Source organism: Talpa occidentalis, unplaced genomic scaffold (assembly GCF_014898055.3).
Source record: "Talpa occidentalis isolate TD23 unplaced genomic scaffold, MPIMG_talOcc4v2.1 talOcc4.3, whole genome shotgun sequence".
Classification (NCBI taxonomy): Eukaryota; Metazoa; Chordata; class Mammalia; order Eulipotyphla; family Talpidae; genus Talpa; species Talpa occidentalis.
This window is the reverse complement of record NW_023603184.1, coordinates 55,219,841-55,237,039: the sequence shown is the minus strand read 5'-3', so window position 1 is coordinate 55,237,039 and position 17,199 is coordinate 55,219,841. Positions and strand designations below refer to the sequence as shown.

The window sequence follows — 17,199 nt, the reverse complement described above, 5'->3', positions numbered from 1 at the left end:
AGTTAGTTTGCCATTAGTGAAATCCAGACTATAATTAGATGTTCAGTTGTTGTACAAAATAAAATCCAGCTTTCCTTCTATTTGTCTGGGTGATGGTGACAAAGGTGTGTTCACGTTGAGCAGTCTATCAAGGTGGTGTGCACGTATGTACGTGTGCTATATATATCAATCCAAAAGCAATTTCATGTCTCCCAGCTTAAAACTCCTCAGGTTTCTTGTGGTCCTAGGATCAAACTCACTCACTTTCCGGACCTCTTCTGGCCATGATAAAGATTCTCTGTTTCCTCCCGTTCTCCCCAGCTCCCTCATCCTTCATGGAGAACTCTTCTTCCTCAAGCCAGCTTTACTTGGCCACCAAAGCCACCACCTAATGGGCCCTCTGCTGTGCTCTCGTGGCCCCAAGTTCCCCTCCTTGACGTCCACCTCAACAAGAGTGCTCATTGCACTGGCTGGCAGGAAACAGAGCTTCCACTCGAGATGTATCCCCAGAACAGGGGTTACAGAGAATCCCCAAAATGAACAAATTCCATGCTGCCCATCCTGCTACGGTTAGCACTGCCGGGGATTTTTCCAAGGTTGGGAATCTAGAAGAGGTATCCTGAGAATCCAGAGAATCAGCTGCAACAGGCCCCCATACCAGCATCAGATGCGAGAACTGCTGCTCGGGCAAAACCATTTTTTCCCATCTGGGCCGGTTTCTTCTGCAGGTGAAGAGGAGGAACTCTGAAAAACAGAATGACTGCCCAGACAATTTTAAAGAAGAGAATGGAAAGTTTATTTTGTCGCATAGATCTTATTTTCATTACAATACCAGAAAATTCATTCTCTGCTCATGTCAGGTACAGAGGGCTCTGCAGACATTTGGAGCCTGATGGCTTTCCCAAGCAAGGGGCACCTCCTGGACCCATGCTGCATTTAATAAAACAGGATCACAGTAAAAAAGAAGTTATAAAGGAAGCTTTTTTAAGTATAGTTTCTTTAAAAATTTTAACATCTTCATTTTTTCATGTTAACCTTATTACCAAATATAATTGGTAGGAAAACATGGTACTTGATAACCTTTTTCTCAAATCCCCTTAGGTGAATGTAATTTGCTACTTTGATTTTGAAGAGGAATTATGCCCAGTTCCCTTGAGATCTAAATGATGACAAGTAAGGCCATGCACACCTTATAGGCGGGAAGACCTTGGATCTTGGTGAAATCTTCCACATTTGATCTCGGCCTTGTTAGGTAATTGGGAGACTCGGGAGAAGCCTCTTGCGTGCAAAATCATTACCATGGAGTTTAAGCTCTGTGGACCACCTCTGGGGAGCATGCAGCTGTTTGGAGCTGATTTTGTGGTTTGTTTTTATAAATTGTCAGCACTCAATGAAACCTGAGGGGAGAGAGCTCGCCTCTCAATGCACTGACCGACTACCACCCAGAAGTGTCTGTTCTGTATTAGATCAAGAGATCAAAGAACAAATAATGAAAGAGAATTGGTATTCTCCAGATACTTTGAAATATCAATAATAACCTGAGTTCATGGAGCCTAATTTGCTTGAATTCAATCTGATAATTACCAAAGTCCTGATTATGATCTTTTCCTTACTACATCAAGCAGGAAAAACATGAATTTAAATAAAAAAATGTTACCCACCAAACTCGACATGTGATAGATGTATTTGATTAACTAACCATTCCACAAGCGTCCCCATAAAAATCAAACACTTCAAAAAACCAATTATTAAAATCACACAATGGAATATTACACTTAAATAACTTAAATAACTCACCCTCCATTTTTTTGTTACCAAGAAAAAATTCCCATAATGTAGTTTTACCAAAATATTTACATTTCCATGAAATTTGATAGCACGGTACTCGCATTTTATTCAGGAAAAACACATTAGACATTCACTTCTTAACTCTTGAATTATTTCTTTTAATCATTCATGACAATCTTAGAAAAGGGCTGCTTTCAGTACCGAGATTTACTCATCATGGGGGAGTTGGGGAAGGAGGAATCATTTTATACTCATTGCTCTGAGAATGGGGCCTGACCCATTCTAAAAGACCATGCCAGTAAAGCATATCCAGCTAAAGAAACTGAGATTTCCTTGCTCCCTATGATCTAGGCCCTATGATCTATGTTCAGAAAGCTGCACCACCAACCCTTGCTCTCAGCCCTTCACACAGTGGGGCTCAGTCCCTGCAACCAGAGAGGAGTTGCATTCGGGCAGAGCCTTAACAGGATTAAAATATGAGAACTTAGGGACAGCAGAGTAAATTAATCTCCATTCTTGGAAACTACTTCTCAACATAGATAAAAAATTTGCTCTTCGAATAGCTGAGTTTACATAAGGGCCTACAGGGACAGGTGTGCACTTAGTAGACATGTAAACATCTGTATGTTTCCATTTGAAATGCCACACTTGACAGACTCAAACTTTATCAGCCTTAAAGAAAACTAACACATCATCACTTTCAACGTGTAAGTACTGAGTACAATTAAAACAACTAAAAACCATAGCCCTGCAGTCCTAGCAGCAGGCTGTGTGCCTGAGCTTTGATCTCAATCAAATACTGCTGTTCATAGAACATAAAAGTTCACACTGCAGTATGTTATTCTGATGTGTCACAATGTTTCATTTCACTCTGGCAGGGATTCGCAAAGAAAATTTTCCATTATGGCATGATGAGAGAAAAATAATTCATTACATTTAAATGACAGCTAAAAACAATGCACTGTGAACAGTTTCCAGATCGCTGATTGTTTCAGTGCAGCCAACTTAGTGCTTTTCAGTCACAATTTGCTTTCATATAGCAGGGAAAAGAGACAAAGCTGACCAAGACTAGATCTTAGACATAACCATTTCATAGAGCAGTAGAAGCTTATCACTTGAACCAAGAATTACTGGCAGGAGGAGGACCTTAGATCATTCCAGAAGCATTTGGGTCTTGCAAATTCAGATTCAACTATTAATAAGACCGACATTTCAGATGGTGACAGGTAAAGGGCAATGAGGACATACAAACTACACAAAAAACAGGCTTTGCATGGCACCTTCTTCACATGGAACAGGCATGAAAGATCTGGTGGGAAGACATGGAGAAACGTGCCCAGTCCCATATCCCAAGGGAACCAGCATTTTAAAAGCACATCCAGTGACTTCAGTATTTCCTGCTCAGCCTCCCAGGATATCATCTGGGAAAATGCCCAAGTCTTCCCATGGTTGTAGACAGAAGTGCCAGCAGCAGAAACCTCTCTAAGGCTTAACTAAGCCTAAGCTGAATCTTCAGCACATGTTTTCCACTCCTACTGACCCTATACCTTCAGTTGCTCTGACCAGTAAAGGACAGGGGGAGTGAGAGGGTGGGAGGTGGGTCATGCTACAGTCTTTGTCAAGAGCAATGATTCTGAAGAACCTTTCTAGCCAAATTATCTAATCTTTTGAGCTCTCTCTCCCTAATTTTTAAATGGAATTTATGAAATCAAACTCAAAAGCTCCTTCAGAATGACAAGGAGACTCCTAAGCTATATTGTATGCATGAATTAGAAAAAATATATTACTTGACATTTGTGGTAAGACTCGTTATTTTTTAAAAGACCGTAAATCAGTCTTTTTGAAGAGTGGAGTCACAGCTATCCATGTGCACCCCCTCTTCAGATCTTTAAAAAGAAAGCCCAATATGAAAGACAAGAACTCCCATGTATTAGGAGGCACAGCCCATGAGTGCTCTCCCTTCAGCCTGAGCAGGTGCAGGGAAGGGCCTAGGGTGTCAACCCATGTAGGCAAGAACACACCTGAAGACTCCTTGCAGATGTCTCCCAGCACTGCAACAGCAAAGGCTTCCCCAGGACTATTCTGGACTATAGAAGTAAAAGGCAAAATGCAATGACTTAATGAGCATGTGGCATCAGAACAGGTGGAGCACAGCTATTTCTGCAAGCCAAAGGCAGCCCACGGCACTAAACTAAAAGAACAGTGTCTAGAAAAACATGACACACAGTCAAACTCTCTCCTGTTTCAGATCTGGGGGGATTTTGTAGAGGAAAGTCAGAGCCACTCTCCCCTGGGGCAGAGAGAGAAAATTCTACAGCGGAGGAGAGGAGGAGAAGGCAAATGCTGTGGTGACCTACCTGAAGAGCCGGAGCCCTCTACGTCAGACCACCTGAGTGCTTACTATGGCTGTATCCAGGAAGGAAATCCATAACAGACTTTTTTTTTAAGAAAGTGGGAAGAAATAGCACAGACTTTCAAAATAGAAAAATTGTTTACAAAACAATTACCTAAAAAGTTTGCCATGGTTGGGTGGGGAATAAAAGTAATGCTTTCCTCTCAAATGAGTCACAAATGGATGGTATTTAAAAGAGAACGACCAATTTCTGGTCTTCTTCACCGTCCCGTCACCCCCACCCCCACCCTCGCCCGAGGCCCCAGAGCCCTCCTACTCCTAATATTTTGCCTACATTCATCCCAACCCACCCCCTATCCTGTCTCAAAATTAATTTGCCCCAAGTCAACCCTGAAGACAAATGATTATTGGTTGGGTTTCAATTCAACAAAGAGCCTAATGCTTGGGAAGAGAATGCAGGAAGGGCCCAAGAGCACTGGCTGGAACCTTGAGGCGCATGAACCTTGGACAAAGCTTCTGCAGGCCCAATAGAGGGCACACCCGTGCCACTGTGCCAGCTGCAGACTGAGCTCCAGGCAAGTGAACTGAGGTAAGAAGAACATGGTGGCTCCAGCTGGCGGCCTCCTTACTAGCACAGCACCTGCGTGCTCATGGGCGTGGGTGCCACAGGACTCACTTCTTCCATTTGCCTTTGCTACTTCCTCTCTGGTGAGAAGACTGCTCTTTACAGAGTCCCAAAATATGGGCCATTTCTTTTTCTGAGGTACAAATTCCTATAGAGTCTTAATCCCAAAGATCCAGAGTTCATTGGTGTGCAAATGTCAAAATCAAATGCTCAGAATCAAAAGGTGTGGCACACCTGTCCAGCCAGTTTATCAGCAGTTGTATTAGACAGATCAGAAAAAAACTAGCATTTAATATAAAAACTGTTTTTCAAACGGTGTCATTTCCTATCCTTCTCAGGAGATCATAATTCTTCACGTGTCTGAGGTCCTATGGGAAAGAAATTTGATTATTGTCAAATTATAAAAAATATAGGTCAGGCATTTTCTGGCACTGTAACCTATCACTTGTGCCCCCACCTTCATTTTATCTCTTTTACAAATGTTTAGAAACACTGCTTTGACATGTATGTTTAATATTTTGAAAAGAAAAACAAAATAAAAAATTTTATTTTTAAGAACACTGAAACACTCTGAGTGGTCTTCACAAGCACAATATTTACTTCCAATAAAACTGTATGCATTTTCAGTAAGGATTCTTCTTTTCCCATTCAGTAATATATAAAGATTCCCTATATAGAACTGTATTTCTTTTATTATTCTCTATTCATAGATGCTTAAACTATTTTTTAATGCTTTTATTTATAAATAATAAATTTCTCCGTGTACATAACTTTTCTCTTGTGTTGATTATTTCTTTAAAATACATTCTCAAGAGAGGAATTAATAAAAAATAAGCAAAAAAAGAGAGGAATTACTAACGGCATCAATACTTTAATGGCTTCTGATGACTGAAGTAATGCTTAACAAGGATAGTTCTAATGCACAAAGCTTCAGCAAGGTTATTGGACACAAAACAGTTTCAACACCATCTCCCTAACAAATGGCATTATCAGTATGTATATTTTTCTGTTTTACATATTAAAGATAGATTCATTTTATTAGTTTCCTCAAACTTGTTCATTTGTATTTATGTCTATATCCTTTGCCCATTTACCTATGGAAATCCTTGAGAGTTTAATACGTATTTAATTTTATGGTGAATAGCCAACATTGTAGTTACAATATTTAATATCTTGGTATATTCTTCCGGATGTTTAGGTGAGTAACTCAAGATCATTGCTCTGTAATTGCTTTATTAGAATTAGTTTTGAGCTGAATAAATGTTAAAATTCAGAGCTGAGATTATTAATAGTTTACAAAAGGTCACTAATGTATCTGAATTATTTTTTTTAAAGATTTATTTTATTTTATTTATTTATTATTTATTTATTTATTCATACAAACACTGGGTACAGTCAGAAGCGCGGGAGGGTGAGAGAATTCACCAGAGCCAGAGTGGGAAGCAGAGCAGGCAGAAGGACTGAAGTACACTGCTGAGGGGAGCAGCGGGCGGCAGGAGAGGTCTGCGTGCCATGTGGGACCCTCCTCTGGTGGCCGGGTAGCAGCCGGGAATCGAACTGGCCCTGCAGAGGCTGCGGGCAGCTTCGCAACCCAGCGCTCAACCACTGCGCCACCGGGGAGGCCCTCTGAATTATTTTTTTCAACTAGATACCATCTGAGATATATACGTAAGAAGGAAAACACATGAAAACTTAGTCCTTTCTAGCTTTGGCCTAAATTAAATACAACCTCTGCACCCCCACCCCAATGTATTTGCTTAAAAGAATACGTTTTTTAAACTGGTATGCACTTTGTCTTGATTCTAAATGTGTTCATTTACCAGTGGCTAGACAGAAATAATGAAAAACCAAGGAATCTTAGATCCTCAAAATACTGTCAGGTTTGGCTTATGTATCATAAAACTTGTGAACCTAAATAACAATAATCAAAATCACAGCATCCTTCCCTCAAAAAAATGGAAAAAAAAATAAAAAGGGTGGCAACTGCATTAATAAATCTGTTAGAAGACCAACTGAAAAAGTAAAGTGAAAAATATACACTAGTTGCTGTCAGCATAAAAGAATTAATGCATGATTCTTTTTATTCCTTTCATTCATAATTCTGTCATCTTTCCAAAAAAATCAAAAAGTAAAAATGTGAAGAAGTACTTAGAAAGTCACGGCTTTGGACTTACCTTTCTGACTTGGCTCTTTTGTTGTCTCTATATATAGTGCTCCTTTTTCTTTCTCCTCCTGAAAACGGATCTGTAGCTGTTTGATCTCTTGATCATAGTCCTGCCATTCTGGGACAATTCGAACAGCAGCTTCCAGCTTGGGTTCTTTGGTCATTGGATTATTACACTGTGAAAACCAAAATAATATATTTACACTGAGTTGAAGAAATGGTATGTTATATAGAAATTTAAAGATGTTTCTGTTCTTGGGTTATAGGTCCTAAATAGGCCAATAAAACAATACTCTGTAAACAAGTGATATACAAGCAGCAATAATCTACAGTAGTGCTTGTATAAGCCTCTACAAAGAAACTGTGGTAAGCTATGTGAAGGCAAAAAAGAAAGTCATTTGGAAAAAATCACATGTCAGAGAGATGATGTGGAACACAATGGCATCTCCAGGGGTTGTAAACAGTCAAAACAGCCCCATCAGACACTAAGATTCAGCTTCCTGATGCAAGTTGAAAAGAGTCCTTAAATATACAGCTACAGACAAAAACTAAAGAGTCTGCGTATCTAGTCATACATCACACTGGATCGAGATGCAGGAGAAGCCACAGGCAACTTACCAAATCAATGGTTTTCGCCCTTTTCTTAGAGGCGTCATCACACCATGTTTCACACCAAAGCCATTCTTGAGGGAGGGACTTAATTGGCACCTGATGGATCATGTTATTGGGCAAATCCTATTTGGTAAAGAAAACAAAACATAATAATCTAAAGTTTGGGGGAAACTCAAATAAATGCATAGCAAATTAGTGATGTTAGCTGTTCGTTGCACTTTCTGATCACCAATTTTTAAAACTGGAAGACTTCAGTTCTAAAACCCTAGATAAGCTATAATATTTATGGTGTTTTAACCACAAAATTTAGAGGACACATATAACATCTAACCATACTAAGTACCTAAAAAAATTTATTTGCAATTGGCAAATAGCCCACACCTAGACTGCCCTCCTTCAGGGCAATCTGAAGAAAAATATTGTTGCCTTTTGAAAGTCATCTAAAAATGGAGTGTGGTTCTCAATTTTAATGGTTTTATTTAACTTCCTTCAGTTCTGAATCCACCTTGTCTACAGAGGCTTGTTCCAAGTAGATGAATTCAGCCCAACATGTTTTCTATGCAACTCTAATCTAAGCATTGAAGCTTTTTTATCAAGAAACTTTTTGAGTTTGGCACAAAAAATGTTCCATTGTCCTAAGACACAAATAACCAATTTGATACAGCAATTCCATGCCTGGGTATATACACAATAGGAACTGAAACAGAAATTTATGTCCCAATGTTTATAGAGGCAGTATTTGTAATAATCAAAAGATGAGAAAAGCCAGATATCCATTAATAGATGAATGGATAAACAAATATGGTATATACATACAAGGGAACATTATTCAGTCTTAACAGGAAGAAAATTCTAATACATGCTACAACATGGATGAAACCTGAGAACATTATGCTAAGTAAAAAAAGCCAAACACAAAGAAAAATACTGCATGGTTCCAAAAGTACGTAGGATAGGCAAACTCATACAGACAGAAAACAGAATGGAGGTCACCAGGAGTTATGGGAGAAAGGAGAAGGAAGGATTTATTATTTAATGGGTATAGCATTTCTGTTTGGGATTATGAAAAAATTCTCAGATGGACAGTTGTACAACACTGTAAATATACTTAACACCACCAAACTATACATTTAAAAATGGTTAAAATGGAAAATTTTACATTATGCATATTTTACCACAATAAAAATGATAAAGTTAAAATAAAGACACTTTCAGACAACAAAACCAAAAGCTTGCAGCAACCTGAGGACTATCTAATTATCAATAAAAATGGCTGGATGTCTGTAAAAACAGTGAGTTTTGTGGTGTTTTAATTAACTGTACTCCCATTCTCATGCTCCCCATGAGCCTCAAAAAAAAAAATTCAGCTTGTATTCCCAAACTGGAGAAAAGAGGACATGGCTGCTGGTTTTCTGAAGCTTTATTCCTAAGCAAAGTCACTATTTGACTTGATGGTGTGGATTCCTGGAAGACTGCACTGTAAAAGGCTTGTCTACTCAGATTCACTTGAAATTGTACAATGCTAAAAGTGTCCCCATGGCAGCATTTGTTGGATATATTAAGCTTCCTGAGGTTGCCTGAGGTGGAACAAAGAATAAGTTAATTACAAATCTTAAAAGGAATGGCTGAGGGCCTCCCCGGTGGCGCAGCGGTTGTGCACTAGGCTGCGAAGCTGCCCGCAGCCTCTGCAGCACCAGTTCGATCCCCGGCTGCCGGGTGAGGGTCCCACATGGCGCGCAGACCTCTCCTGCCACCCACTGCGCCCCTCAGCAGTGTATTTTGGTTCTTCTTCCTGTTCTGCTCTCCGTTCTGGCTCTGGTGAATTCTCTCATCCTCCCGCGCTTCTGACTGTACCCAGTGCTTGTATAAATAAATAAATCTTTAAAAAGAAAAAGAAAAAAAAAAAAAAAGGAATAGCTGAGCAATGGGATGTTCACAGGTGGCATGAAAAGAATCCACCTATTGCTGGGAATCTAAGTCATGTAAGGCTGTCCACATGCTCAGGGCTGTGTACATAAGAAAGACCTAAAAAGGCCCTCTCTAACCAAGAAGTAAAAACTAAGGTAGAGATGTAAACAACCTGACTGACTACTGAAGCTGTCTCCCAATATGCACACAGAGGCCTTTGCCAAAGACTAGGAGTTGTAGTGGTTCTGAGCACTTATGGAAATCTCTGTCCAATTCACAACCTGACCACTAAGTTAATGAGACAGACAAAAACACAAACTTCATAGCACAAGATTAGAAGTTACAAAACAACCAACCACTAAAACAACATTCAGCAACAACAAACTCTGTAGTTGTTACACTGCGTTATTTGACATGTTCCATTTTCAACAAAAATAGACATAAAAAATGGGAAAAAATGGAAGCAAGTATGATACATAAAGGGGAATGAATGCAATCAACAGAAACTATACTTGTGGAGGCCCAGACACTGGGCTTACATGACAAAGACTTTAATTCAGGTATTTTAAATATGTTGAAAGGGTCAAAGGAAACTACGTCCAACAGAGGTAAAGGAAAGTATATGTTTAAAAAAAAAATTCTCTTAATAAAGAGAAAAATATAGAAGAACTAAATAGGAAATCTGGAGTTGAAAAATAACCAAAATGAAAAAATCACCACAGGAACTCAACCACAGAGTTCACAGAGTTGAGCAGGCAGAAAAAGAATCAGCAAACTTGAAGACAGTCAACTGAGATTCAGTTGAGTGAGAAGCAGAAATGAAAATGAAGAGAAACAGAGAACTTCACAGACCTGTGGGAAAGGATCAAACATACCACATACACATCATAGGAGTCCCAGGAGAAAAGAGAAAGGGGTAGAAATAATATTTGAAGAAATAAAGAAAACCTCCAAACTTGATGAAAAACATTAATCTATATATAAAGCAGCTCAATGAAATCCAAGATGGGAAACTCAAAAAAGACCTACATCTAGACCATCATAATCAAATGATAAGGAACCTTAAAACTTGTAAGAGATAATAACCTGTCACAGACAAGTGAGCCTGAAAATTTACATCTAATTTCTCTTCAGAAACCAAGGAAGCCACAAGACTGACATTGTTTCCAACATGCTGAAGAAAAAAACTGTCAAGGCAGAATTTTATAACCAGTGAAAATATTCATTCATCAAATAAAAAAAAGAAGAAATATACACATGCTCTAAAAGTTTGTAGCTAACAGAGCTACCATATCAGAAATATTATAGGGAATCCTTCTAGCTTAAAGAACATGAGGCAGTAACTTAAAACCACATAAAAAGTACTTCATAAAGAAATAAGGAATACCAGTAAAAGTATACAAATAAATATAAAAGATATATCTACATATTTTTTGTTTGGCAATCATATCACCCCCCACCCCAAATTTGTAGTTTAAAAATTGTAAAAGCAAAAATCATAAATTCATAAATCTGTGTCAATGGGCATTATAACATGTAAACTGTATGACAATAACATTATAAAGATAGGCAGTGGAGTTATAGAGGAACAAAGTTTTTGTATACTACTAAAATTAAGTTATCAATTAAAACTATTAGATTATCATAAAGTGTCAATGATAATCATGAAGACAACCACAGAGAAAATAACTAAGTAACACAGTGTAAAAGAGACAAGAAAATTAAGACAATACTCTAGAAAATATATATTCAACATAAAAGAACGCAATGATGTAAAAAAATGACAGACACAAAAGACGTAAGACATTTGGAAAACAAAAAGGAAATGGCAGAAATAAATGCTATCTCACTAAGCATTACCCATGGAAGACAAAAAGGAAAATAACCCAAATGTAGACTAGATAAATACAACATAGCATCACTTCACACAACAACATGGGAGAATCTCACAATTACAATGTTGAGTAAAAGAAGTTAGAATTGTAAGAGTACATCTTTCACGAGGCCCTCAAGATAGGGCGAAAACAACAGGCAAAACTGTATTTAAGGAGACGAGTTTAGATAATAATTCTATAATGAAAAGCAGTGGGTTGATCAAAAAGACAGAATGTCAGATAAATTTGTTAGAGATGAAAAGTGGCCTCTGGGATGCTAGTAATGTTCTATTTCTTAAACTGGGAGGTGGCATTTGCTTTATAGTAATTCACTGATACATATGAATATGTACGTATTTGCATATTTTTGAAAATTTTTATGGGTGCTACATGTCGCAAGAAAGTTTTCAAAATGTATAAACAAAACAAAATATGTAAAACTGTATCTAAAACAAACAATAATCTCACCTCTAAAAATTGTTCAACATAAACAGTAATTCAGCTAAATCTCTTTAAAAAACACTATGGTTTCTGACATAAAAGGGAAATTGTGATACTGTATAGTGAATACTGTATAGTGAATACTAAGCTAGTTAGTTCCTAAAGAGAAGCAAACTGACCCTAGAAGGGAATGAAACCAATTAGTTTTATTACTAATTAGTTTTAGTACTAATTTGGAGAGGCAACATCCTCCTTCCACCTCCCTTCCCAAACAGGTCTAAGACATTTTTCACTACTGTCTTCTCTTGAGGACAAATAAAAATATCATACATACACAATACATAATTCATTTCCATGAAGTAACAAAACACTGTCCAAGAGGACTGAGGTGCACATAACACTTTATTTCTGATACAACATTGTGCAACACTGAAAGTGTAAACAAAAAATACAGCTACTACTTACTTGATCCAGATTGGAAAGGCTGTTAGGATCCTGACTTAGACCTTGGTACTGTCCCCTGAGTCTGTCTCCAGCAGCTATTTTCCTAAATTTCTTCAAATCCACGACATAAAGTGCACTGAATAAAGAAGATCCATTTGTTACAACCATGGGGCAGAAGAAATAACTAAAATGAATAATGGATCAGATCACTAGACAAACACTCTTGCTTAACTCTGAGAAGCTGAGACCCTACAGTGGAATTCAGGATCAGCATGTGCTACTTCAAGATGGCTAAGGAAGTTACCATAAAATCCATACTCTTGCGACCACAAGCTCATTTTGTCCTTCTTTTTCTTCCAAAGGAAATAATCTCTGACAAAAAAGATTTCTAGAAAATTTCAGCAGATTAGGTAGTTACAGTAAGTGATAATCATTAGTCAACAATATTCTGATGTCTTCAATGTTGCAGAGGGAGGCCTCCCTGGTGGCGCAAGGGGTTAAGCACAGCACTATGAAGCTGTCCGCAGCCTCTGCAGCACAAGTTCGATCCCCGGCCAGGGAGCAACCCACATGGTGCAGCAGACCTCTCCTGTCTCACCCACTGCTCCCCTCAACAGTGTTTTCAGTCAATATGCCTGTTCTGCTCCCCACTCTGTCTCTGGAGAATCCTCTCACCCTCCCGCACCTCTAGCCTATACCTCAGTTCTTGTATGCATAAATAAATAAATCTTTAAAAAAAAAAAGTTACAGAGGGAAAAGCCTCCGTGTTGTAGTAGTTCTTTTAGAGCAAAAACATAAAGTTTAACATTGTAATTGCCATAACACAACATTTTCTCTATACACGCTGCTTCCTACAAACCCCCTTGCCCTCCAAGTCTGCCAAGTCACATTTTGCCCAGGTAATATAAATTGATAATGAATCTAACTAAGTATTCATTAGAAATGTAAAAAATGCATATACTGTCTGACTAGAAGTTCTACTTCTAGGAATTTTTCCTCCAGGTATACTTGCAATATACAAAATAATTTGCTATGATATTACATGCCATAGCAAAGGACCATAAATAACACATATATGGGAATAATAGGCAGTCTCCCTCTGTATAGTGATAAGATCCAGTAGAGAGATTTAAGTAACAAAAAAGCAAGGTACAAAACTATAAATAGGATGATATATTTTGGGTGTAAAAATAACTTATATTTTGTGTAAAAATGAACACAGTTGTTTATGTAAGAATTAAACTCTGGAAGGACATACAATAAATTAATGGACGAAGTTTTACTGTGGGAGTAAGTAGGTAAGAGACAGGAATGCTTTTTCACTGTATATTTCTCATAATTCTTATTTTTGGACCACATTAATGTATTATCTATGCACAATTTTAAATACACAGAATTTTTAAAAAAGGAATACCAAATCTGACTGTAAAATTGAGGCCAAGAGTAGGGGAGAGAAAGGGTGGAAAGCAAAACAGGGAAGGTGCCCAAAGGATGATGGTGAAGGACTGTGGTTAGTGGTGGGCATGGTGTGCTAACATACTCTGAAGCAGTGTGCAGTATTGGGAGTACTCCCTTTTCAGTACCTGATATGATACTTTCGTCCAGCTAAATGACTGGCCCAGTATCCCGATTTCCAGAACCGGTATCCATCCATTTCTCTTCGACTATCACAGAAAGGAGTATAACCATATGGGGCACCATCCAAATTGAAATCTCTTAACTCTTTCAGATCTGTTCGTACAATCTGGATTAAAGAAGATCATAGCCCTTTGTTAAACAGTCACGTAGAGAGCAGCTTCCTTGAAATGTACTCTCATAGAAGGCACCGTGGAGGGGAGCTCAGCTCATAGAAAGCACAGGGCCCAGCAGTAGACCCACTTTGAGACTGAATTCCTCTTGCCCTCACTAACATGTAAACTACTCAGACTAGACTTGGCACAGCATTTTAAGTAGCAAAAAGAGTAGAAATTAAAGAAACTTACATTGCTTAATATCTCTGTGGCCCCACCTATGAAAGGAGATCATGATAATACCTATCTCACAGTATTGTTAGGAAGACTGCATGAATTAATATATGAATCAAGAGGCACTGTGATGCCTGGTATATAGTAAATGCTCAACAAGAATTAATTTTCCTGATATTAAAATCAGGAAAGCATGCTTCAGGTTGAGCAAGTATGACCGAAGCGAGCCAGATGAGGCAGTGATTTCCAAAGAGGTGCATAAAGCCTTTGTCCGAATGACTTTTACACATATTATATCACTCCCAGAGGATTCGGCCAGTTCAGGGAAAGGGGGAAAGCTGTAAGGCAAATTTGTATTTATACTTTTTTCGAGCTCACCTGCTCAAAAACTACAGCGTGTTTCCTTTAAGTCAAATCCTGACAGCAGGAAGATTATCTGAAGAATTCCATGTTATTAAGGCCAGGAGCTACCTGAATTGCTTCTCTCTTACCCATGTCAATAACTCCTAGCTTTTGGGAAATAACTGGAGATGATGGCAAGCAATGTTAAACTTCAACTTTCTAATTTTCAGTTCTTATATGTTAAATGAATTAAACAAGATACGAAACTCCATGATGTAGTCAAAACTATGTAAAAAGGCATAGAACAAACAACAGGAGATATGACAAATGTAAATTTTAAAAGTAAACACATCTGGATGATAGCTTTCCACATTATCTAAATAATGTAAAGTAAGCACGAACTTTTCTATAACTGGAAAATTTTAAGATCATTTAAGAAGGAAAACTGCTCAAGCCTGGCCCTTAAGAACTTACCTGATCAGCATCCACAAACAAGAATTTGTCAACAACTAGCGGAAAAAGCACATCCAAGAAGAGGATCTTGTAACCCCAGATGATGCGTTGCTTTTCAGTCTGTTGATGAAGCCACCGGGGCCATTTGTACTGAACAAGCTCATATTGGAAGTTGTATTTATTTGCCATGTAAGGTATGAACTCCTATTTTTAGATACAGGGAACCACAATCATTTACTTGGTTAAGAAAACTGACTTATAATGTAAGTCAACAACCATCACAATTTTGAAACAAGTAAAACACATTTACTGTAACAATGGACCTATCAATGTGACCCCAACTCACCTGTGACTCTTAAAAATGGACACATACACACTTTTGCCAAATCCCCATTTCTTTACGATTTCTGATCATCACATAAAATGACAGAAATCTTTAAGTCCTTTAGATAACTAATTTATGTGTGTGTAAGGGAAATAGCTTTAAATTTACTTGTCTAAGCATAGTTTCATTAAAACACTTTTTGAGCTTAATTTTAAGCCTTTCTCAAGGGTAGGTCTAACCCAGGGAATGACATGGCAAAGTCAAATACTCTGAACAAATCTGCTGTCATTAAGTCCTTCAGATTCTATGTACAAGTATTTTCAGGGGACCAGAAGAGAACTGCTTCTATGAGAGATGTTACTGTACATATTAAGATCTACAGAATAACAACAAAAGAAGATGCAGATACATCCATTTAGATGACAAACACTAACATTAAGAATACAGAAAACTTTTCAACTGTGTTCTCTGTTCTGAATAGATGAAGCAGGACTTCATACATGACTGAGTTCACGATAAAACTAAGCATTGCCCTCAAACTAAGATGGGCATAATTTGAGGGAAACAAAGTCACAGCATCGATATATTGCAAATAACAAAAGACTTTCCTATGTTATCCAAGCTTCAAAAGTATCATATTTTGTGTTCAGTTTTATAATAGCTGTTACCCCCAAATAGACCAGTCTGAAAGAATAATCAACATAGAAATTTACATTTGAGTTAGTATATCCTAATAAAAGGAAAATCTGTAATTACACTGATAAAAGTAAAAAAAGGCATATTATACTACATTTTTCTTTTCCTGAACAACAAACCTTAAATGTGGGGGACAAATAATTCTTCAAGAACCAGAATTTCACAGGGGTCTTGGTATTCTTCAGTACTGAGAGCATCATTATGCTGTCAAACAAAAGCAAATAGCAATAATAACTACCTCCAATACTTTCAAATCACAAGTAAAGTCAATCATGAGACCACCAAATGTTCTTCAGGGCAGAGCCAACTCAGTTAGGGAGGGACCCTTAAGAACGGCAAATCGCACTTACTCCTTCCTATGAGGTCATCACTGAATGGAAAATGGGGAGTATTTCTCACTTGTAAAAATGTACCTAACTAATAAAAGCAAATGTTTTAATTATATTACATCTTTAAATAAATTGCTTGGGGGCCTCCCGGTGGCGCAGCGGTTGAGCACTGGGTTGCGAAGCTGCCAGCAGCTTCTGCAGCGCCGGTTCGATCCCCGGCTGCTCCCCGGCCACCAGAGGAGGGTCCCACATGGCGCGCAGACCTCTCCTGCTGCCCACCGCTCCCCTCAGCAGTGTACTTCGGTCTTTCTGCCTGCTCTGCTCCCCGCTCTGGCTCTGGTGAATTCTCTCACCCTCCTGCGCTTCTGTCTGTACCCAGTGCTTGTATAAATAAATAAATCTTAAAAATAAATAAATAAATAAATAAATAAATTGCTTGATGAACTGATCTGTTAATTATAGTACAAATGAACAATGGAGATTGTGGTTAACTATTTCAATCTAAAAAAGAAACCCACTAAGTCACAGCAGCTCTGTGTGATGCACTCCTCCCAGGGCCTACACTGGCGAACCCTGAAGGGAGGAGAGCAGTGAGTGGTGAGGGGGCAGCAGAGAGTGCCAATATCAGGATTCCCTATTTTGCAAACAAACAGAAACCACTATTATGTCAAGAAGTTTAATTAAATTCCGTTGTTACTAATGTATGATATTACTATTTAGGTCAGATACTATTTCTTGGAAATAAAGGGTTCCACATGATTAAAATATCATTATGATTTTTTGCTATTTTACATTTGTAGTGAAAAGTTCAAAGTAAAAAGAACCTTGGCCATTAGGAAAGTCCCTCTCAAGAGAAGGCACATCTCACAGCCCAGCATTTTAGATCACTAGCCACAGGCACT

General features: G+C 38.2%; 1 protein-coding gene across 4 annotated transcripts in view; it reads right to left on the bottom strand.

Annotated features, from left to right (window-relative positions):
• Positions 1 to 4,879: 4,879 nt before the first annotated feature.
• Positions 4,880 to 17,199, bottom strand: part of UGGT1 (UDP-glucose glycoprotein glucosyltransferase 1) — a 149,347-nt gene continuing 137,027 nt past the window's right edge. For all 4 annotated transcript variants that reach the window (XM_037523151.2, XM_037523155.1, XM_037523153.2 and 1 more), the window contains exons 35-41: positions 16,088 to 16,172; positions 14,969 to 15,151; positions 13,772 to 13,932; positions 12,210 to 12,324; positions 7,528 to 7,644; positions 6,920 to 7,085; positions 4,880 to 5,113 (exon numbers count right to left, since the gene is read on the bottom strand). In XM_037523151.2, the coding sequence (XP_037379048.1) occupies positions 5,088 to 5,113; positions 6,920 to 7,085; positions 7,528 to 7,644; positions 12,210 to 12,324; positions 13,772 to 13,932; positions 14,969 to 15,151; positions 16,088 to 16,172 (853 nt within the window). In that variant the 3' untranslated portion in view covers positions 4,880 to 5,087. The remainder of the gene's footprint in view (positions 5,114 to 6,919; positions 7,086 to 7,527; positions 7,645 to 12,209; positions 12,325 to 13,771; positions 13,933 to 14,968; positions 15,152 to 16,087; positions 16,173 to 17,199) is intronic.